The sequence below is a fragment of the Bidens hawaiensis genome, unplaced genomic scaffold, assembly GCF_021521415.1.
Source record: "Bidens hawaiensis isolate Kalapana, Puna unplaced genomic scaffold, B.hawaiensis_p1.1 tig00013298_1, whole genome shotgun sequence".
In the NCBI taxonomy this organism is placed as follows: Eukaryota; Viridiplantae; Streptophyta; class Magnoliopsida; order Asterales; family Asteraceae; genus Bidens; species Bidens hawaiensis.
In genome coordinates, this window is record NW_027492127.1 from 109,044 (window position 1) to 133,981 (window position 24,938).

Genomic DNA, 24,938 nt, shown 5'->3' on the forward strand with positions numbered 1-24,938 from the left:
CCGCATAGGTGTTGGCTCCATCGTGAGTACACGATACCATTCTTGACCCTCATGAGCAGCGGTAAACAACGTCAGGAATGGCAGAATTCACTGGGCGGCGAACCATGTTTAACGGTACCACGTCCTCAGAAATCCAAAAAAACTTATTCCGTCAGTCTTTGGATACCTTTTCAACTTCATATCCGATACTTCGATCAGAAAACCCTTGACATGTATACCAACCATTACGGATAGTAAGACGATAAAAAACTGGAAATCGATCAATGTGTGGCACCATGTCACGTGCTATGCATACAAATTCGTAATGACGAATCCGCATCATAGCACGGGGATGCAGTTGAGATAAGTGGATCCCATAGGCAGTTAGCACTTTCTGGAGAAATCTCGTTATGGGTAAATGGAAATTCCCATGAACGAAATAATCAACATACAAAGCCATTTTCCCAGGCGGTGGGAAACTGGCTATGGAACCAGGGGAAGAAACTCCGGCCCCCATTCAGGTGGAATACCATACGTTTCTAATAATTTTTCATATTCTGAATAATCCCACGAAACTTCTATTTCGTCGACTTCAGTCTGCACGTTCGACATTATAATAGAATACAATAAGATAGAAGAAAAAATGTATGAAAGATTCAGAGAAACTAGGAAGGTAATCAGAAGAAAAGAGCGATAAAACTTTAGAAAAAAAGAGTCCCTCTTTATTTATACCCATCGCAATTAATGCGATGGGATATGAACAAGTAGAGAGAGAAAATCATCACCCAATCAATAATTGCCATGTCACGCGGAAAATTCGAAAAAGAGAAAAAGCTGCACAGTCGGGTACAGTGACATCCGTCAAAACGTTCCGTCATCTGTTCACGCGCCTGCGAGTGGTCAACTTGTCCTTTTTTCATGATTATCCACACCAACATAAGATATTTTCTACCTAATTCCAAAAGATTCAAAAACCCCCGCATATGTTAAGTCCAGAATTTCACCCGCATAAAAGACTTCACTCGGAAGAAACACTGGGCTGGGGGGGACTTATAGAGGTAGGGTACCAAAAAGACCCAAATACCCTTAAGTACCACCCGCGGGTCACAAAGGAACCTCTAATAGGTCTCCCGCTGGGCATACGGATCACCCGCATATCACGGTAGAGGAAGAACGTCCTCATAGCACGCGCGGAAGCATCTTTGCACTCTCAGAAGTTGTCCGCAGGACAGGACATCAGTCCGCCCAAACGACCAGGAGGAAATGCTAGCGGGACAGCTGTCACCAATCAACTACCATCTAAAAGAATTTCAACGATTGTTACTTGAGGAATACGTGACCTACCAGCCAATGAACAAAGGACACCTGACCAAGTTGTTATAACCGTGCACATGGCCAGGGTGCGATCCGTCCTATCATTGGGCGACACGTGTCTAGGTTGTTATACTCATGCACATGGGACGTATAGCTCAACCTATTATAAAAGAACACGCGTCCAGGCGGTTATGGAAGATCTTCTAGAAGAGGACAGCTGGCCCAATTACTTTCCTACATCCTTCGGCTATAAATACCTTGTCAAACGGTATGAGGTATCCATATTCACTCACTTACATTCTGACTACACTTAATCTACTTACTTCAGTACTTTCTCCTCTACGAACGTTACTGATTCTCACGCCGGAGGGTGGTTACAGGAAGACCCCCCCTCTTGTCCTTCCTGTAACGAGACTCACGGTGTCTGTTTTGCAGGTTCCGGTCACTGGACTTTGGGAAGTTATATTCATATCCTGGTCGTAATTATCATATTTTACTCTGTGGATTCATTGGATCCAGAACCCATACCCGGGGATTGGATCCGTGTTTCTTCAAAAAACAAAACAAAAAAAACATCATTTTTATATTAACCCGCTATATTAGGAAACATAATAATGTTAGCCAAAGGTTTTAGAGAAAGTGGCTTAATAATATCTTGATAGTTAGGTAAGGTTTATTCCCATCTCATCCCATCAAATGCTATCTTTCTATGAATTGAGAGGTTTACGCTGCATTACCTTAATTAGAATACTTCCAAGTCATTTAGAACATGACAACTCATTTGATCGGCTTAAATAAACGAATGTAATTACAATCCATCAACTCTTATAGAACATGACATTTTGTTTAATAAATTTTCTTGCTTTGCCAGTTAAAAAAAATACTATTTGAAAAAAAATTAGATAGTTATTAGTGGTTTAGTTTAGTAAATAGATTGATTTGTTCACCTTTTAAATTTAGGGAAAAAAAAAGACCCGCTACATTAAGAAAAATAATAATAATGTTAGCGAGATATTTAAGAGGAAGTGGCTTACTTGTTACAGAGATAAGGTTACTATCTCATCCCCTCAAATGCTCTCTCTCTATGGGATTGATAATTTTACACCTCATTTCCTTATTTGCAATTTAACTACAAAATACACGTCAACTCATCCAGAACATGACAACTCATTTGACCGGTTTAATTACAACATGACAACTTGTTTAACAGTTTAGTAAACTGAACGTAAACGTATCATACCATGTACCCTTTATATGATGTTTTAAACACACAGCATGTATAAATTATAATTTAGCATTTAACTTTAATCAATACAAAACTAATACTTTATATGCTTTTTTTTTTCACACCAATAAAATACATAAATAATAATTTAGCATCTTACTAAATCAATACAAAAGGCTCATAGAGACTTTCAAAGGCCATCTGTTAAAGACTATTATAAATTAAAAAAATAAATACACACTCATAACCTATCAATCTAGAGATACCATTACCAAAAGTAAGATTATGAGTTCAAAGCCTTACAAAAAATGTAATAATTATAAATAAATAAATGCACATAATGATGTTACATATGGTATAGTAATAAAGTAATCATAACAGAAACATTAAAAAAGCAGATCATGTGAAGCACGAAGAACACTGGATGCAGAGGTTTATCGATCGATTCCAACTCACCATCTCTCTCTCTTAATCATCATCATCATCATGATTTTGGAACAGATCGATGAACCGCTGAATCCAGTGAACCTCTACCCAACACAAATCACATATGTTAGATTTAGATCTAAATTAATACACATATTATACGTATACGGTATAAAAGTATATGTGAGTATATATTTATAAATATCTATGTATATGTGTAGATGATAACAGACAGATGAAAACCAGACATAACAAAATCCGCAGTTAACGAACATTGATTTCATTTGACTGTGTCTTTCTTTGTGTTTCATTGTCTCAAAGGTTTGGATATTATAAGGAGGCTGTGAGGGTGGTTATGATAAGGTTACAGCTACAGGCGCGGCTGTGACGGAGACAGGGGTGTTGTTTTACATGTAGGGCCTGAATGACTGTCACGTGATTTTGAATGTTTAGCCTTTAGGGTAGGGACAGAAGGGTATTTTCGTCAGAAAGTGGGGTTTTTGTTTTGAGAATAAAAACGTGACCTATGACAATTTTGGGTATGTTAGGAGGTAGGGGTCTTTGGTATGTTAGTTAGTATACGGTCTACACGTGTAAAGTGTCTTACATCATTTATAGTTATGGTTTTGGGTTCGGTTTTAGTTTGGTCTAAACGGGTTCGATTATCTTGCGGGTCGATTTTGTGAACTAGCTCCGCTAAACAAGACCTAATGAGTTACGCAGGCTGTATTTGTGTTGACCCGTGAAAATTTGTATCGTTTTGAAGTTCATCTGCCTGACATGATTTTTGAATACGTGATTAATTGAGCTAAAGCTTGTTGCCATTATCAAGTGAATACATTATTTTACATTTCAAAGATTAGGCATATAAAATATAGAATAGGTTGATACTAATTATATATTTAAGTTTTGAATACAGTTTAAATATGTTTAACCTAAATATTATTACAAAAACTATATCATTTTTACTTTTAAAGTTAAAAGTGCTTTTTTCTTTTTTTTGTCACAGTACTTACTACCTAGTGTCATAGCGTGTAAGTACGCAATGGACACAAAGACAAGAGAGAGAGAGAATATATACTAAATTTCTTAACATAATGTTAAAACTTTATCAAACAAAAAAAAATGTTTCATTCTACTTCATGTTATTGATGCAAGTATTTTGAGAATATGTCTTTTCTTTGACGTAGTGTAAGCCCACGACTATAACTTCCCTCATTGGACAATAAAATTGAACGTTTTCATAACAGTAACTTTGTTATACTCCTCTTGGTATGTCTTAGGAAATACCGCTCGCAAATCACATACAAAGCGTTTAGGTATCAAAATCGACGTTTTCAGTGCCTTAATGGTAAACACCATTGAAATCGTAGGTAAATTGATGTAGAGAACATGTATAAGTTGGTGCTCATGATCACTACCTGGTATGATTATATGTTATTGTCAATAATCAATATTATTATAAGAAGTTACATTTTTTTTTGGTTAAGCAAGATTATAATGAGATTCTATGGGATTCTAGCGATTAGGTTAGTATGCATTTTTAAAATGTGTTATCATTTAAATGAAATTTAATGAAATGTTAATATTTTTTTTTGAACAATCAACGAATAAAGCCCTATTACTCAGGTAACTTAATGGTAAAAGATGACCACATACGTCCACGATCACATACAATTTTGTAACAATAGTGATTTTAGATGAGTTCTTAGCTAACCGAAAGTAGCCTCCATATTTTTGTTTTATTTGGTACTTAGAAAATACATGGACAGTAGCATTCTCGTTTGTTGGTGATAGATCCATATTCTCTCATGTTGGTGTAAATGAGTGGTTTCCCATAAGATCCATGATTTCGTCTTCATAATAACCAGATGTCAATAAACTAAAACTAATGTTTATTGAGATTTCACGCATAATAAGAGAGTGTTTGGGATTCTTTATTTTTACCTTCTTATAGCTTATTTAAGTTACAAGTTACAATATTGTAATTTATCAACTTATTCTCTCACATATCAAGCAATCACAGACACATTTTTTAACTTTTCAATAAGTTATAAATAATAAGTTGACTAAAATAAGCAAATCCCAAACACTCTATAAAGGTATCTAAAATATAATTTGTTGATACACATTTAGTTTATTAAGATTTGCTTATTAATAATTCACTTGTTTATACCATCTTTATTTACCTTTTTTTGGATGAAGCTTGAAAACTTAAAATATTTCATCAATGCACACAATAAAAATAATTGCCACCACTAGGATGTTAATCTGAATGGCAAGAAATCATTTAGTACTTAAAATTTTCTAAGTATAACTAGCTCATGGAATGACATATTTAGGATTGAGTTTGAAAAATATTTATTGATTTAATGACTTTTTTTTAAAAAAAGTTTGGATTTTGGGCTTTTAGAAAACTGTTTTTTAACATTTTCAAAATGCTAAAATAAAAAAGATTTTTGTGATTGTCAAATACATTTTGGCTTATTGGCTTTTTGAAAACATCAAAAAACTAATAAGCATTTTTCAAACTCAATCCCAAACAGTATATTTAACTTGCAAAATCTAAATTAATAAAGACTAGTAAATAGCCCCCCTGCGTTACAGGGGATGTGAAACTGTAAAACGAAGGTTCCATTGGAACGTAACTAAAAACAAATTTATCAAAACATAGCTAAGATTTACAAAACTGTGTGTTTTTTTTTGTGTGTGTTAGACCTAAAAGTACACCAAATATAACTGCCTTCTTTGTTCTGATGTTGGTCTTTGTTGCCACATAAACCTAAAGTTATCAATAAATACATGTAGAGTGTAGATAAAAATATTAAAAAGTGTAGCTAATATATGGGGAATTAAACCAAGAATAGACTTATCAAAAACAAAAAAACGAACTACTAAATCTCTTTACCTCAAGCACAGCATAGATTGTATACACGACCACTTTATAGACGGCTTGAAATTAACTTCAAGTGAAACATAACTTCACTTTTGAGTTAATCGCTTCTCAACTTCCACATGTTGTCAACAGGAATTTCTTACTCCATGTTATAAATCCTTTAGGAACTTTGATCCTGGAATTACAGGTATTTTGGGATTGTTTCGAATTATTGCCGGGTAGGACTTTGGGCGTGACGAAAGATAAGTGAAAACGAGCACTTGGAAAGAGGGCAAATTCACTACAAAATTGGTTCGAGACCAAATTCAAAAATATAGGGATGGGTTGGCTTTTGTAATGGAATGGAATAGGTGGGTTCTATTGAAGATCAACCTCTTTGGATGGTGGGCGGAAACGGGTAGAATCGCGACATCGGATGCATTTTTCAAGAGGAATGTTGTGAATGAAATAAAATGGTGCCCTCTTTGTGAAGGCGAAAAGGAATCGAAGGTTCATGTGCTAACGTCTTGCTACAATTATATGGGCAATTCATTAGTAGTTGGTGTGGCTGAAACCCGGTGTATGTTTTTGATATACGAGACCTACTTAAGATTCACCTTAATTCTGGAGTAGATAAGATAAAAGAAAAGACACTTCAAACTATAATTTTTACGACATATTGGTGTATTTGGAATGCTAGAAATGAGACTTTTATAATAATAAGAGTGTCTCGATTAATTGAATGATTGTTTGGCTCCGACCCGATTAGATCGTGGGTATAGTAACTCTCTCTCCCACCTATAAAACAACCGCAACATCATCGTCACCCCATCCCACTCTCGCGTGTCACCCACGCATCTCCAAATCACCGTCCACCTCCCAGACGCGTCCATCGCGCGTGGGTAATCCCTCGCCTGCAAACTTCACCCTCTATATCGAACCACCACCATCACGCTTCATCGTCTCCTCCTGTTTCCGATTATCCAAAACAAATAATATTAATATTAATAATATTATTATTTCATGCGTGATCTCGATCTTATCAGTAAGCTTTTGTTCCTTATCTTATTCTTTAGATCTATAATTTTAATATAATGTTTTTAGATCTGCTTATTTTTGTTAGATCTGACGTGTATATACGAAAACCTAATTCGATTTATGTGTAGGATCTGGTGATTAAAGAGTTTAATAATATGTTGATTTTGCAGAGTAAAATATGGATCCTAATGATATTGTCGGCAAGGCGAAAGAAGATGCTTCGCTTCCAAAAGGTGTGTTTGATTTTGGGGGTTTTTAGATCTGACGGTTGACTTTCTAATTAACATATCAAATTACTTGCCTGAATTAATTTGTATGATTTTGCCCTAATTTATTGACGGATTATTGATTTAAATGATTATGCAGCTACTATGACTAAGATTGTTAAGGAGATGTTGCCTCCGGACGTACGCGTGGCACGAGATACTCAAGATCTGCTGATTGATTGTTGTGTAGGTAAGAAATGATGTCGTGACTGATTCCGATGGATCGTCTTTGTTTTCTGGTGTTTATATATATATTTTGTTGTGGTTTGCTTTGCAGAGTTTATTAATCTGGTTTCATCGGAGTCGAATGAAGTGTGCAGCAGAGAAGATAGGAAAACTATTGCACCGGAGCATGTACTCAAGGCATTAGAGGTTTGTTACATGATACGGGTCAAACTATCGGGTTTGCCGTTTGACCTGTTGAACCTGTTACGTTTAGGATTTCTTAAAAGTTGTTTTTTTTTGTTATAAATTGATGGAGTGTTTTATGTCATATTTGTAAAACGAAGTGAAGTTAAATAACTTTGGGATTAAACACGCCGCGCTCGTGTCAACCCGTGAATACACGTGGTGTGTCGGGTCCGTGTCAAAGTTTAATGCTTGTGTCGTCTTTGGGTACGTGTCAAGTTTTCAGTTACATGTTTGGTCAACTTGGAGCCTGCGGGTTGGCCAGTATAACGCTATAACACTATATATTTTTAAAAAGTTGTTTTTGTGTTATAACATAAATTGATTGAGTAATTTATGTCAAAGTTTTAAAGATAAAAGAGAAACAAACATCGTCTCTTATAGTTTAAATGCAACCGTCTTATATAAATTTGTTTTGTTGGTTGTAAATTTAAAATTTGAGAGTACTAATTTGCCAAAAGAAATTGTAAAAATAAGTAATTTTGGGGGTTAACATGTCGTGTTCATGTCAACCAGTGAATAAACGTGCCGTATCAGGGTTTGTCTCCAGGTTTTTGTCGTGTTTAGGTAAGTGTCAAGTTTTTAGGTTTGAGTCAGCTTTGACCCGTCAACCCAATAACACGGTCCATTTAATGACACCACTATTAAAGCGCGCTTTGTTTCAATGCTCTTTACTTATTTGCTCATATTGACCAAACTTACCATTTTTCAGGTTCTTGGATTTGGGGAATACATAGAAGATGTTTATGCTGCATATGAACAACACAAACTTGAAACAATGGTACTCGTTTATTATCTCATACGTATGATATACTTTAGATGTCTATTGTTAGGATATTTGGTTGGTATTTGTTAATTACAATTAGTGCTAGTTATTATTAGCGTTTAGCTGTCTTTAGCTTATGGGCGTGCATGAAATCGAAAAAACCAAAATAACAGAACTGAAGTAACTGAACACAAACAGAAAATGACGTTTTGGTTATAGGTTTTCATAAAAACCAAATCTTCAATTTTTGGTTTTGCGTTAAAAGTTAAAACCGAACTGAACAAACACAATGTATGAATTTTCATTGTTTAATGTTAGATAATTTGTAGTCCATATGTGTAATGATAATAATAATAATCAATTACTCAATTAGTCATTGATTAACAAAAGCATATAGGCTCAACTTCATACTTTGGGTCAAAGATTATGACGACCCAAAAATTTCCAAGCCCAGACCAAAGAACCCAAAAATAAAAACTGAACTGTTTTTAAAGACTCATACCAAGTTTACAATTTTTGATTTGGTTAAAAGCCCAAACCGACCCATGCACACCCGGCCCCTGCATTGTAATTACAGTTTTCCGATATAACATTATAATTATTCTTCTTATTATTGTTATCATTCCAATCTCTTTTACAATATTTGATTTTTTATAATTGAGCAGGACCCTATGAGAGGTGGCGGAAAGTGTGGGAATGTTAGAGAGATGACGGAAGAAGAAGCGGTTGCAGAGCAGCAACGGATGTTTGCCGAAGCACGGGCTAGAATGAATGGCGGTGCTGCAACCGTAACCAAACCACCCGAAGTGGATCCTTGTTTGGAAACAAACTCTTAGTTAATGTTAAGTAGGTAATTAACCTTAAATCTTTTCTTATTCATGTACAAAGTGTGCTAGGTTTGGTTATCGGTTTGATTCTTAGGGTTGTAGTTTGTTTATATGTTTTGCTGTAATCGGTAATTAGTAAGATTTTAGTTGATAGATTAGAGTTTTTCTTAACTAATAATTTGATGTAGAATTTTTCCTTTTTGGTTTATGTATGTACTGTAAATCAAGGTTAAAATGAAAACTACATATTTCCCTTTGTAAAAATTCAAAATGTTCAATTAATTTTTTGTTTTTAAATATACATTATGAAAACAGTTGCGCAAATTGGTAACATAGATAAAAGGAAACAAATAACGACGGAATAAGGATTTGTTTACCATATGGTCTTTGATTCGGCTCGAAACCAAACTGCACAGAATGCATAATTACTAGGATCCGTGGTCAAAATGTTTCATTCTGCTTTTTGATGGATTCAAAGGCAGTTAAATAAACACTTCGCAGCTGATATTAAATTGAGAACCGCGGTCCGCGAGATTATAGTGGTAGATCCAGGATATTATTGGGTCATCAAAGTTTATCAAGATAACTTAGGATTTTGAACTGGGTCATAACCCTAGGTTTTTTTTATTGTAATTTCAAATCAAACCATTAACAGGTAACCAGTTAACCTGGTCAACAATGTTTCCAACATTTGAAGCAGTTTTTATTTAATCAGATATGATGTTAATGTAAACATTATTGTTTCACTAGTTTAGATTAAATAGTGGTGAATGGGACGGACCAACAGCCTCCTGCGTCATGGCAATAACAAAATCCAACAATGAATAATTAAACGGACGACTTATCAAAAAAGGACAATAACATCGTCGTCAGGTGAACATATACAATCATTGTTTTCCGAGTTCCCAAATAGTTTATTATCAGCGAATCTACGTAGAGAACTTTTGTTACTATATATACCCTGGTTAATTAATTTGAGCCATGTCTAATTGCATCAATGGCTTCATTTCTCATCATACCATCAACTGTCCTCTTCTTACTCTTCCTCCTTCCTATTATTATTAGGTTTCTGTCAAAAACACACACCATACCGCCGGGACCACCCGGATTACCAATAATAGGAAACCTGCACCAGCTTGACATCTCCGACCTTTCAGGCTACCTATGGCGTCTTTCAAAAACTTATGGCCCTTTAATGTCCCTTCGCCTTGGCCGTGTCCAAACTCTCGTTGTTTCTTCTGCCGAAATGGCAAAAGAAATCTTGAAAACCAATGATTTGGTCTTCTGCACGAGGCCGGTTTTAACAGGCCAGCAGAAGTTATCATACGATAACAAAGACATCGCTTTCTCACCATACAGTGAGTATTGGAGACAGATGAGAAAGATCTGCACCCTTCATCTCTTTTCAGTGAAACAAGTGAGCTCATTTCGTTCGGTTAGTGAAGAAGAGGTGTTTGACATGATCGATAGGATAAAGGCTCAAAGTTCTACCAAACAAGTAATGAATATGAGTGAAGCTGTTACGGTCCTCACTAGTAATATTATTTGTAGGGTGGCTTTTGGGAAGAGACCGTCTGCGTACAATAATAGAAAAGAAGGGACACGATTTGAAGTGCTTATGTAGAGTACCAAGCGATGTTTGTTAACTTCTTTTATAGGGATTATTTTCCTTTAATGGGATGGCTTGATAAACTCAACGGAAGCATTGCTAGACTCGAAAAGATCTTCAGGGACATGGATGAGTTCTATCAAGAAGTAATTGATGATCATCTGGATCAAAACCATCCAAACAAAAAGCAAGATGATATGGTTGATATTCTGCTTAAACTAAAGCAAGATTACTCAAATGATCTCACTTTTGATCATATAAAAGGTGTACTCATGGTGAGCATTTCACCTTCATCTCTTTATTCGGTTTTTTTTTCTAGATTTGTTTCGATTAATATATAAGGTGTACCAAGGGTGTTCAACATTATGTTTAAAATCGATTAAAAACTAACAATATAACAAATTTGGTTTTACACAGAAACCAAATTGGTAATTCAGTTTTTGGTTTCACATAATCTAAGTTTGGATTTAACCGAATAACCAGAATATCCCAAATAACCCAAACAAACCAATTAACAAATAGTGATTATTTAAGTTTTTTCGTTTAGCACAATCTTCTTATAATCTTATTTAGGACAAACCAATGATGGCAAAAATTATAAAGAAAAAATAAATTTGAAAATTCGGAAAAAAAAGCTATATAGTTTGTTCGTTCAAAACTGAAATTGAAGCGAATTGAATTCATTCATCTGTTTCTGTTTGAACCGACTAATTCGTTTCAGTTCATTTTTCGATTATGACCGAATAAAAAATCCAAACCGAATAACTCGAAAATCAAACCGATCAACCGTGTTGGTTTCTCTTTCTATTTTTTTTTCAGGATATTTTGTTAGGGGGGAGAGACACAACTGCTTCGACAGTGGTCTGGACGATGACTTTGCTTATCAAAAACCCCGATTCATTGAAGAAAGTTCAACAAGAAGTGAGGAATGCTGTCGGAAATGAAGGAAAAGTAGCAGAAGATGATCTTTATAAACTCGACTATCTGAAAGCAGTAATCAAGGAGACACTTAGACTATACCCAGTCTTACCCCTTTTAGTTCCTCGTGAATTAACAGACCAATGCTTTTTAGATGGATACGAGATACCCAAGAAGACTATGGTGTACGTGAACGCTTGGGCAGTTGGTCGAGACCCTAAGTTCTGGGAACGACCTGAAGAATTCAAGCCTGAAAGGTTCATGGGTAGTAATGTTGACTATAAAGGGACAAATTTTGAGTTGATCCCATTTGGGTCTGGTCGAAGAGGTTGTCCGGGGATGTTGTTTGGAGCTACGACAGTGGAGTTGGCTCTTTCAAATCTTCTGTACTCGTTTGATTGGGAATTGCCCGAAGGGACAAAAGACATCGACACTTTAAAAGCTGAGGGGACCGTAATGCATAAGAAGAATGCGCTTCTACTAGTGCCTAAAGATCCTGATAATGGCTACAAGAGTTCACTACACACTGTTAAAAGTAACTCAAATTGATCTCTAATCAGTATCAAAGTCTATCTGCATATATGCATGAAGCTGTTTAATGTCATTCAAATAATATAGCTGGTGGTCAATCAATTTGTCCTGGTTTACTGCTTATAGCTTTAAGAAGTTTGTTTTACAAATTGTCCATTTAATCGGTCGTTTGATGCAGTTTATGTACGTCCACTTTGGATCCAGAAATACGAAATCATTTGTGTTTACAATATTTATTTGATTATATGCATGAAACAGTTATCATCAATCGGTTGTTGCATTGTTCCGCACAACAAATCTAAACTATCATCAATCGGTTGTTTAAAAATATGAATTTATCATTAATGGAAATTTAATCATCATACACGGGTCTCAAGCTAGTGTAATATATAGGTTATAACCATTTTTTATAATATTATTAAAATTATATATACTTAATAGTAAGTTTATATTTTAATGCAAGATATATTTCTATATATATTAAATGGCAGCCAATAAGTGGATGTGATCTACTGATCCACGACCTCCATCCTGCATATCGGTTCCCATGATTGAATCAAAACGCCAATATAACAAAATCAAGCAACATATAAAGAAAACGATCAGTATTAGAAAACGACAACAACATCGTCGGCTGAATACAGTGAACACACACTCGTTAATTTGAGTGAAAAAATTCCAAAAATAAACCAATTCAAAATCAACTTCTCCGAAATATAGATATAATTACTCTTCAAGTTTCTTAAAAGCTCTTATGTCATGTATAATGGCGCACTATATAGACATTATATGCTTGGATAAAGCATGTACATCATGTGAACCTTGAGCAAAAACACATTCAACTGGAACACCTCAACTGCAAGCGTGTCCATATACTTTTTATGCGATAACAACATTAGGGAAAATTCTTCATATGAAATTACCTGTGCATAGCTCCACGCCTGACTCAACTAATTAAACACGTATGCACTATATATACAGTCCTCTTTCACTTATGAGTATATCAAAACCTCGTTTTATACTTGAAAACACAGTTATTAAACATTTCCCTAACGAGTTTATAATTTATAAGATCACATTTTCCTGTATTAAAACTTGTTTGATGAAAATGCGTATAAGCATGTAAATACATGTCACACATTCAACATGTAAATACACTGGAATAAACTATTACAAGTCCCATACTCCCTAGAATAAATAAGTATCACTTATTCTAGGTGCCATACCCAAGTACAACAACATCTTATCATCAACTGATCAAAGCATGGGTCCTATACATGTTGGGTTACAAGGCATCGTTGATATGCGTTTTGGCATTTTTCATATTCTTTAGTTTGTTTTTTATTTTTCGTTGTTGGGTTACAAGACATCGTTGATGGTTTTCCTGCCCAGTTTTCTCATGAAGATGCTCTATCAGAACTAATTGTCACAATAATTCAAATATAACTATTCTATGTAACATATAATATTACTGTCTACATCATGTTACTTGATTTGAATGTAATACCTAAGTATCACCAAATAAAAAAGTGCATTGGTTTTTATTAATCCAAACTATCATCTTTTGGTTGCTAACGGTTCCATCTTTTAACGTATTTGGTCCCAATGGTCCGCGACTAACATAATCCCATCGCTGTTACTTGCAGGTCATCTGAAAAACGCTTTTGGCCGGAAAAATCACATTTTTTCCGAAAAATTCAACATGAACACCACCACCACCAATTGGCTTGCCACTAGCCAAGCACCACCGCTTGAGCACCACCAAACGATTCCGACGATGATTTCAGGGTTCCGGCGACCTCAATAATTGTGGGCTTTACTAGAAAAAAAATTATAAAAGTCCGATCTAAGGTTACAAATATGTTTGTGATGAAAATGTTTGGTTTCCAGAAAAATTTGAGTTTTCTGGCCAAATGCTATTTCTGCAACCTGTAACTAACGGTGTTAGAATTCTGTTAGTCGTGTACCATTAGGAACATATATGATAAAAGGTGGGATCGCTAGCAGCCAATTCGTTAGTTGAGACCAGCAACGACCAAATGATAATACTTGAGATTAATAAAAATACATCTTTCTAACGTGACTGAAGTTGCAGAAATTATAATAGCCATCATAGGGTTAGCTAAACTTGGAATTGTAGTGAAAGGAAGGTTGAATAATATTCTTTGATAATGACCACCAATCTAAATGTAGAAAGTGAGGCCGCTTCTTATGAGCCAAGAGCTTGGCTCTAGAACATTTTGAGAAGCCAAGAATAGACCCATGGCCGGAATTAATAGGTTCGGTTTAATGTGGATTAATGAATCATGATATGCGTAAGGTGTTCCCGTCTAATATATATAGACATAGATGTTTCAATGTGACTATGGTTCAACCATTCTCTTCCTAGTTAGGCCTGATCGTTTTTACTACGTATAGGTTCAAGACGCAAAATTCTACCTTTACATAAGCGTAACACCCCCAAGAATTCTGGCTTCTGGTTAGGTCATGGGTAGTTTTAACAAAACAAAGCTATTTTGAAAATGGCGAGGGATTGTTGGGAAATTATTTTCAAATTAGAGTCAATAATTTTCTTTTTCTGAGTCTTAAAAATTAATACGGGGAGTTTTGGAAATATATGACATTAAAGTTTCGGTAAGATATTTGTCTAAATATAATAATAATAATTCATCTTGTTTCCTTATGTCAATTGGACATTCATACAACCTGTTGATGATAATATATCTGTTTCTTATGTCTGTCTTCTTCCTCGATTGAGACAATCATACAACCAGTAGTGTTGCTATCAATGGCTCCGTTTCTAGTCATACCATCAGCTCTCCTTGTCTTGTTACTCTTCCTCCTTCCCATTATTATCACAAAGTTTCTGTCAAAAACCCGCACTCTACCTCCGGGACCAACTGGGTTACCGATAATCGGAAACCTGCACCAGCTAGACACCTCGGACATCTCCGACTACCTATGGCGTATTTCCAAACGTTATGGCCCTTTAATGTCCCTTCGCCTTGGTCACGTCCAAACTCTAGTTGTTTATACTGCAGAAATGGCCCAAGAAATCTTGAAAACCAATGATTTGGTCTTCTGCACGAGGCCGGTTTTAACTGGCAAAAGAAGTTATCATACGATAACAAAGACATCGCTTTCTCAACTTACAGTGAGTATTGGAGACAGATGAGAAAGACCTGCACCAATCATCTCTTTTCATTGAAACAAGTGAGCTCGTTTCGTTTGCTTCGTGAAGAAGAGGTGTTTGAGATGATTGAGAACATCAAGACTCAAAGTTCCAAGAAACAAGCAGTGAATTTAAGTAAAACTGTTATGGCTCTCACTAATAATATTATTTGTAGGGTGGCTTTTGGGAAGAGACCTCAAGAAGGGACACGATTTGATGAGCTTATGTTAGAGTGTCAAGCGATGTTTGTTAACTTCTTTTACAGGGATTATTTTCCTTTAATGGGACGGCTTGATAAACTCAATGGAAGCATTGCTAGACTCGAAAAGACCTTCAAGGACATGGATGAGTTCTATCAAGAAGAAATTGATGAACATCTAGATCAAAACCGACCAAACAAAATGCAAGACGATATGGTTGATATCTTGCTCTGTTGGGTTTCAACGGTGGTCCGAGACAAAAAACGGATAAACTATTTGACCCGTTTTATTTAATATTTCGGTTTCGATAATAATTAATCCATATTAATTATTAAGCTCATTAACGAAACAATAAAGAAACGCAGCGGAATAAAATATTTAAAACGAACCATGAACCGAAACCCGAACCCGGATCCGATTACAAACGCGTACGAGTACAATAAACGATAAATAATAATCAACCATAGGAGGTTTGTCGATATACCTCGGTTACGAGAACCGGGAAGACACCGAGAGTATACGAGTCACGCTAGATCGACACAATCAAAGAGCAATGAAGTTCCGGCGGCGGCGGCGGCTAGCGGCGGCGGCGGCGGAAGCAAGTGATAATGCTCAGATCTGACAGAATGCTTTTGAGGATCTATATTAGATAGAAGATAAAAGAAACTTGAGCTTGAATCAACTTGTTCGAGCTTCCTAGGCCATTCATAATGTATTATAACTCATGTGTTTATTATATATGTGAACCGGAGTATGGGATCACACACATATAATATCTTTAAATCTGATTGGGAGGTTGAGTGCAAACATAGATGAAAGAAAACAGTTGGTGATGGTGTTTTGCAGAGACAGATAAGTCAAGAAACTATTTGAGTTGGTAAAAAAAAACATTATTAGATTGTGGGATGACACTCAAAATTTAAATCATGAAATCTAGCTTTTTATGTGTCGGGCCTAATTAACCTTTAAGTAGAATTAACCTTTAAGTAGGCCTTTATCTCGTTACCCCCGGTGTAACTCTGTCCGGGTCACGTTCGGGTCGGTCACGTTGACTTGACCCGAAACGTCCATAAAATCCAACAGTCTCCCACTTGGACGTATTTGGGTCAAGTATCACAACGCTGACACCCAGAGGCGTTCTAGCTACACATAGATATCCCCAACCGAATGTGACATTTTTAAATCCATAACCAAAGTATATTGGAATACCTTATTGCAAGACAATGAATTTATAGTAATCGTCGTCATCTATCCTTTCTGTATAAGACATTAATTGAACAATGAGACATGGATCAAATCAATCTCATATAGTGTTCAATTATTTTAGTTCTCGATATAGAGTCAAAGTGGTCCAATCAAACACACAGTTAGTTTGGGTGAGGCCTCACACTTTACCAGTTTGAATCAACGAGGGAGCCAAAATGTCTAACTGTTACATTTGAATGTAAGAGTACAGAATCCCATCTTGACTACATACAACTCCCACTGAACTCCAGAACATTCCCAACCAGTGCCTTTATGGCTGGCAGTTACGCAACAGCGGTTGACATGATTAAAGAATATTCCTCGGTAAACGAAAGTTCTAATATGTATCTCAGGTCTAAGGATACTAAATGAGCATACTATTATCAAAACATCTTATGATCAAGATCCATGAAGATGATTTGATGCGAGTTACATCCAACGTCATTCATAATGAGGTCTGTGAGTTTGGAAGTCAACTTCTTGAGTCCAAAGTCAGAATAGTCTTAATTAAGAATCGTTCCCACGAGTCTGACCGACTACGGATAATTTAGAATATAATATTCATGGATTAAACGTATTAAAAGAACACAGTTGTATCATTCATCGTTTGCATTTAACCATTAAATCAAAAGTGAACTGAAAAGTACAACTGTTTGAATGTTCATACATCCAAATACTAAATCAAAATAAATTACTAGCAAGTCTAAGCCCGATAGCATCTCTATGCTGATCATATTTGTCCTGAGTCATTGGCTTAGTGAACGGGTCGGCTAGATTTTGATCTGTGTTTACTTTGCTTATCACGATGTCACCTCGTTCCAATATTTCCCGAATAAGATGGAACTTCCTTAGAATGTGCTTGGTCCTGTGATGAGACCTTGGCTCTTTGGCTTGAGCAATAGCACCTGTGTTATCACAGAATATCTCGATTTGTTTGTGGATACTCGGAAACACATCAAGATCGGTGATGAACTTCTTCATCCAAGCAGCCTCCTTAGCAGCATCAGATGCGGCTATATATTCAGATTCGGTGGTAGAATCCGCTACTACACTCTGCTTGGAGCTCTTCCAATAAACAGCTCCTCCATTGAGAGTGAAAACGAAACCTGACTGTGAGCGAGAATCATCTCGGTCAGTCTGGAAGCTAGCATCAGTTTAACACTTTACAGTAAGCTCCTCTTCCACTCCCCCAAACACAAGAACATGTCTTTGGTCCTATTCAAGTACCTTAGAATGTTCTTCACAGCAGTCCAATGGGCAATGCCAGGACTCTGTTGAAAACGACTGGTCATGCTCAAGGCATACGAGACGTCAGGTCTAGTACATAACATAACATACATGATAGAGCCAACCGCTGAAGCATATGGAATTGCTTGCATACGTTTAGATTCAATGTCCGTTGCCGGAGATTGCGATTTGCTCAACACGGTTCCCTTAGTCATTGGAACAGCTCCTTTCTTGGAGTTTTCCATTAAGAAGCGTGCCATTACTTTGTCTATGTAAGTACTTTGACTAAGCCCTAGAATCCGCTTAGATCTATCTCTATAGATATTTATTCCCAGAATATAAGCGGCTTCTCCAAGATCTTTCATTGCAAAACAAGATTCCAACCATAGCTTAACTTGTTTAAGCATAGGAATGTCGTTTCCAATGATCAGTATATCATCCACATACAAAATGAGGAATGATATAGTGCTCCCACTAGCCTTTCTGTAAACACAAGGTTCATCTTCGTTTTTGACAAAACCAAACTCTTTGATTTTCTCGTCAAAGTGAAGATTCCAGCTTCGAGATGCCTGCTTAAGTCCATAAATGGACTTGTTCAATTTGCAAACCTTATTAGGATATTTTGGATTGACAAAACCTTCAGGCTGAACCATATAGACATCTTCAGAAAGATGTCCATTAAGGAAAGCGGTTTTGACATCCATTTGCCATATCTCATAATCATAGTATGCAGCAATGGCAAGCAAAATCCTAATTGACTTAGTCATAGCAACGGGCGAAAAAGTTTCATCATAGTCAACACCTTGAGTTTGAGTGAAACCTTTCGCGACTAGCCGTGCTTTGTAGGTTTGCACATTTCCATGCATGTCGGTTTTCTTCTTGAAAATCCATTTGCTCCCTACTGCCTGACAATCGGGGGGTAGCTCAACCAAGTTCCAAACTTGGTTATCATGCATGGACTGCATCTCAGCATTCATGGCATCTTGCCATTTCTTGGATTCCGGATCCAAGATAGCAGACTTGTAGTTAGTAGGCTCGTCCCCAGACTCAGCTACTAATAAGACTTCGGCACCATCTAGATGACATAAGTATCTAGCATTTGGTACGGGAGTCCTACTACTTCTGCGAACGCTTGTGTTCACGTCTGATGTATCAGCAACAACAACTTGTTGATCAGACTCTCCAACTTCCTCAGCAGTTGGTTGTGGTTCTTGAATTTCTTCAAGGTCAACAATGTTACTTCTAGTTCCTTGACTAAGAAATTCTTCTTCAAGAAAGTAGCCTTTCCTCCTGACAGAAATCGTATTTGTATCAGGATGAAAAAAGTAATAACCGCTCTTGTAGTAGTATCCGACGAAAATAACTTTTTCGCCGCGGGGATCAAGTTTGTCATCAGACTCACTTGTGATATAAGCATCACATCCCCATACTCTAAGATAAGACAACTTGGGTTTCTTTCCCTTATGCCATATCTCATATGGAGTCTTGTCTATCTTCTTAGTTGGAGCTAGATTGACAATGCGAGCGGCGGTCATAAGGGCGTAACCCCAAAAGGAGTGAGGCAAGTTGGTTCTACACATCATCGATCGAACCATGTTTAGCAAGGTTCGGTTTCTCCTCTCGCTCACGCCATTACGTTGGGGTGTGCCAGGAGGAGTGAGCTGTGAAACAATTCCATGCTCTTTTAGATGAGTGATGAACTCTGTGCTGAGATACTCTCCACCTCGATGTGATCGAAGTATCTTAATGGTTTTATTAAGTTGGTTTTCCACTTCGCTTTGAAACTCTTTGAACTTTTCAAAAGTTTCGTGCTTGTGTTTCATAAGATACACATAAGCGTATCGACTATAATCGTCGATAAAAGAAACGAAGTATCTTTCATGGTTTCTAGTCATGGTTCTAAAAGGTCCACATACATCAGTATGTATGAGTCCTAATAGATCACTTGCTCGTTCACTTTTATTAGTGAAGGAGTCTTTGGCGAGTTTGCCAGCCAAGCAAGATTCACAAGTGTTAAAAGAGTCCGGTCCTGAGTGTTCAAGAATACCTTCGGATTGGAGTCTTTTAACTCTTGCCTTGCTTATGTGGCCAAGTCGGCAATGCCATAGAAAAGTATCGTTGACACTAGTCTTGATACGTTTTGAAAGATGATATACGTTATTGTCAGGTTGAACATCAATCTCAAAAATACCATTTCGAGGTTTAGCCTCAAAATAAAAGATATCATTTAAATAAGCAGAAATAGCCATGCCATTAAGAACATACTTAAATCCTTGTTCAAATAACAACGAAACTGAAATGATGTTTCTGGTCAAGCCAGGAGCATACAAACAATTATTTAAAGGAAAAACTAGGCTAGATGGACAAGCAAAATGAAATACTCCAGTTGCCAGAACTGGTACTCTCTTCCCATCTCCAACGATGAGTTCCATGCTGCCTTTATTTAGTTTCCTCCACTTCTCAGGTTCCTGCAAGACATTAACGATGTGGTAACCACATCCGGTATCAAATACCCATGTGTTGCTAGAGACAGTGAAAAGTTCAATAACGTATATGGAAATACCTCCAGAAGAGCCTTCACCGTTGGCTCTCTTCTTTCTGATCTCAGCAAGGTGCTCGGGGCAGTTTCTCATCCAGTGCCCCATTTGGTTGCATTTGAAGCACTTGCGCTCCTCAAAGGGCGGCGGTTTTTTCTTTGCAACCACTTTGTTAGTGTTGGTGGCAACATGGGCAGCAACAATAACTTTCTTCTTGCCTTTTCCCTTAAAACCCCGATTCTTTGGTTTTGGCTTCTTGACACCAGCAGATCGAATCATCAGAACTTGATTGGTCCTAGAAGGAATGTTCATCTCAGCCGTCTTGAGCATGTTATGAAGCTCAGGCACTGTCTTCACCCAACCATTCATGTTGAAATTCATTACGAACTGGTCGTATGAGTTGGGGAGAGAGTTGAGAATGAAATCCGATGCCATCTCATCGGGCATGGGATAATCAAGTTTCTTGAGCTGATCGATGTGCCCCTTCATCTTTAGAACATGAGCACTGACGGGAGACCCCTCTGCCATCTTGCAACTGATGAGTTGTTTCATGGTGTCGAAACGTTCTTGACGGGCTTGTTTCTGGAACATGCCCTTGAGTTGTTCAAGCATCTCATAGGCACTAAAGTTTTCCAAGCCTTTAGCAAGCTCAGAAGTCATGGTGGCTAGCATAATACAGGAGACCTCAGCCGAGTCATCCTTATGCTTGTCAAGAACCTTTCGTGCAGCGGCTGTGTTGTTTTCAGGCTCGGTTGGAACAGGTCCATCGAGAACATACAGGCGCTTTGCCATGGTTAGAACAAGTCTTAAGTTGCGGTGCCATTCGATGAAGTTGGTACCATTCAGTTTATCCTTCTCAAAGATAGTCTTAAGGGCGTAGGGTGAAATTTCATTTGACGACATCTGATTAATTTAGCAAAAGTAAATTTAATTAGTATTTTCGATGTTGTAGTCCTATTATTAATGACCCAATAACATTAATTAATTAGGAGTATGAGAATCTGGCTTCCAGTTATTAAAGGCAGCTGTAGCACACAACATTAATAAGTGGTTAGGCAGACTGACAACTATTGCCAATTGTGAATAGAGCACAACTCTCGGTTATGAGGCCTATAGAGACAACGATTGTCTGTATAGATACGTTTAGCCTCATCTTTGCCCATTTTAAGTCTCCAGACAGCTTTAGCACGTAACAGGAGAGTAAAATAATAGTTGTCCTAGTACCGTGACGTGTGAAGGTGCCGGATGTGTCAACGAAGCACTTTCACCTTGATGGGATAGGCTAGAAAACAAGTACGGTGCTGTAGCTCCAAATACTCGAAATTTCGCAGTATGCCTCAAGTGTGACTTGTAGTAGGATTGGCATAAACTATTGGTTTTAAATTGGGATAAATTTTTTAAAATTACCAAATAGAGTAAAAGTTAAATTTTACTGTATTTATTACCGCGACGCATAGATGAACCCTTTCATCTCTCAGGACACTTAGTTTTAAATAACCTATTAAAACTAAGTTTGTAGCGATACGACTAACCAATTTTAAGTTATAATAACTTATTAGTTTTGGAAATCAAAACGCTTTTAATTTGCAAAACAAAAATCGGTTAATAAAATGTTTATTTTCCAATTTATTTGGTATTAGGTTGGAGATATTATAATCCTATTATAAACAATCCAAGCAACCACAAATAGCAAATAACAATAATATGTAAATCCTTATGGCCAAAAGGTGATCGGTCTCGCTAGAGCCAATTAGGGAGACCGATCGAGTCAAGGGGTTCACAACACAAACAACCACAAGGATGGACTTCTCCGTGCATCCCGTCATCTTGTCCGAACTCCCACTAACTCCAAGGTGTCCATGAGCTCGTCCTCGGTTATCTTCGCATCTTCTTAATTACAAATTTATAAACTAACAATAATATGTCCTATTACAAATTTGAACCATCTTTATGGCCAAAAAGAAAACCAAAAATTAAATAATAACCTTTTTACAACTTTTGAACCAACTGTATGGCCAAAACAAGCTCAAACACCGAACACAACCAATCAATCACATAGGTCGGGGTCGGATTTACATATTCACAATAAACGAATTTCGGGTCGTTTTGACTTGGTCAAATAAAATAAACAAAACTTTGACCAATCCAAAATCACCCGAAAATAATTCTAGATCAATAAACTTTAAACGATTTAAAGTTTAAGATGGAGATCCGGTTTTAAACGAACCGGTATCGACTCGTACGTTGTAACCGCGGCTCTGATACCACTGTTGGGTTTCAACGGTGGTCCGAGACAAAAAACGGATAAACTATTTGACCCGTTTTATTTAATATTTCGGTTTCGATAATAATTAATCCATATTAATTATTAAGCTCATTAACGAAACAATAAAGAAACGCAGCGGAATAAAATATTTAAAACGAACCATGAACCGAAACCCTACACACATATAATAAATTTAAATCTGATTGGGAGGTTGAGTGCAAACATAGATGAAAGAAAACAGTTGGTGATGGTGTTTTGCAGAGACAGATAAGTCAAGAAAATAATTGAGTTGGTAAAAAAAAAACATTATTAGATTGTGGGATGACACTCAAAATTTAAATCATGAAATCTAGTTTTTTATGTGTCGGGCCTAATTAACCTTTAAGTAGAATTAACCTTTAAGTAGGCCTTTATCTCGTTACCCCCAGTGTAACTCTGTCCGGGTCACGTTCGGGTCGGTCACGTTGACTTGACCCGAAACGTCCATAAAATCCAACAGTCTCCCACTTGGACGTATTTGGGTCAAGTATCACAACGCTGACACCCAGAGGCGTTCTAGCTACACATAGATGTCCCCAACCGAATGTGACATTTTTAAATCCATAACCAAAGTATCTTGGAATACCTTATTGCAAGACAATGAATTTATAGTAATCGTCGTCATCTATCCTTTCTGTATAAGACATTAATTGAACAATGAGACATGGATCAAATCAATCTCATATAGTGTTCAATTATTTTAGTTCTCGATATAGAGTCAAAGTGGTCCAATCAAACACACAGTTAGTTTGGGTGAGGCCTCACACTTTACCAGTTTGAATCAACGAGGGCGCCAAAATGTCTAACTGTTACATTTGAATGTAAGAGTACAGAATCTGGTATCAGAGCCGCGGTTACAACGTACGAGTCGATACCGGTTCGTTTAAAACCGGATCTCCATCTTAAACTTTAAATCGTTTAAAGTTTATAGATCTAGAATTATTTTCGGGTGATTTTGGATTGGTCAAAGTATTGTTTATTTTATTTGACAACATAGATGAAAGAAAACAATTGGTGATGGCGTTTTGCAGAGACAGATAAGTCAAGAAAATATTTGAGTTGGTAAAAAAAAAACATTATTAGATTGTGGGATGACACTCAAAATTTAAATCATGAAATCTAGCTTTTTATGTGTCGGGCCTAATTAACCTTTAGGTAGAATTAACCTTTAAGTAGGCCTTTATCTCGTTACCCCCGGTGTAACTCTGTCCGGGTCACGTTCGGGTCTGTCACGTTGACTTGACCCGAAACGTCCATAAAATCCAACATGCTCAAACTCAAACAAGATTCTTCAACTGACCTCACTTTTGATCATATAATAGGCGTACTCATGGTGAGCACGCATTAATTTCACTTTCATTCCTAAATTCAGATCAATATCTACTGTTGTATATGATATGAGTTGTGCCTATGTTGTTTATTTAATTATGCAGAATATCTTGTTAGGGGGGACAGAAACAAGTGCTTCCTCAGTTATCAGTTATCTGGGCGATGACTTTGCTCATGAAAAACCCCGATTAATTGAAGAAACTTCAACAAGAAGTGAGGGACGCAGTAGGAAATAAAGGCAAAGTAGATGAAGATGATCTATATAAACTTGACTATCTAAAAGCAGTAGTAAAAGAGGCACTTAGACTATACCCAGTCTTACCACTTTTAGTCCCTCGTGAATCTAGAGACCGATGCGTTTTAGAGGGATACGAGATACCAAAGAAGACTCTGGTGTTCGTGAACGCATGGGCAATAGCACGAGATCCTAAATGCTGGGAACGACCTGAAGAATTCGAGCCAGAGAGGTTCATGCATAGTAGTGTAGACTATAAAGGGACAGATTTCGAGTTGATCCCATTTGGGTCTGGTCGAAGAGGTTGTCCGGAGTTGTTGATGGGAGCGACGACACTAGAGTTGGCACTTTCGAACCTTGTTTACTCATTTGATTGGGAGTTGCCTGAAGGGACCAAATACATTGACACTTTGAAAACTTCTGGGACTGCAATACATAAGAAGATCCCGCTCCAACTCATGGCCAAAGTTCCCGGTGATGGCTGCCATTATTAAGGGGAGTGAGGA

At 36.9% G+C, this 24,938-nt stretch overlaps 1 protein-coding gene and 2 pseudogenes across 2 annotated transcripts; all 3 read left to right on the forward strand.

Annotated features, from left to right (window-relative positions):
- Nucleotides 1–6,783: 6,783 nt before the first annotated feature.
- LOC143543768 (protein Dr1 homolog) lies at nucleotides 6,784–9,330 on the forward strand. Its single transcript, XM_077036016.1, has 6 exons — nucleotides 6,784–6,864; nucleotides 7,028–7,090; nucleotides 7,224–7,313; nucleotides 7,401–7,495; nucleotides 8,244–8,312; nucleotides 8,963–9,330. The coding sequence occupies exons 2-6, from the start codon at nucleotides 7,036–7,038 to the stop codon at nucleotides 9,131–9,133; spliced, it is 480 nt and encodes a 159-aa protein (XP_076892131.1). The 5' UTR covers nucleotides 6,784–6,864; nucleotides 7,028–7,035; the 3' UTR covers nucleotides 9,134–9,330.
- Nucleotides 9,331–9,808: 478 nt separating this feature from the next.
- LOC143543769 (6,7,8-trihydroxycoumarin synthase-like) lies at nucleotides 9,809–12,298 on the forward strand (annotated as a pseudogene). Its single transcript, XR_013137141.1, has 2 exons — nucleotides 9,809–11,008; nucleotides 11,553–12,298. The product of XR_013137141.1 is annotated as a 6,7,8-trihydroxycoumarin synthase-like (transcript).
- Nucleotides 12,299–14,970: 2,672 nt separating this feature from the next.
- LOC143543781 (5-OH-xanthotoxin synthase pseudogene) lies at nucleotides 14,971–24,926 on the forward strand (annotated as a pseudogene).
- The last annotated feature ends 12 nt before the right edge of the window (nucleotides 24,927–24,938 follow it).

What these genes read in the sequence shown, in the direction of transcription:
- LOC143543768 (XM_077036016.1), top strand. Translation starts at nt 7,036, where the DNA reads ATGGATCCTAATGATATTGTCGGCAAGGCGAAAGAAGATGCTTCGCTT. An exon ending in GCTGATTGATTGTTGTGTAG is followed by an intron (nt 7,314 to 7,400) that starts GTAAGAAATGAT and finishes TTTGCTTTGCAG; the next exon opens with AGTTTATTAATCTGGTTTCA. An exon ending in AACACAAACTTGAAACAATG is followed by an intron (nt 8,313 to 8,962) that starts GTACTCGTTTAT and finishes ATAATTGAGCAG; the next exon opens with GACCCTATGAGAGGTGGCGG.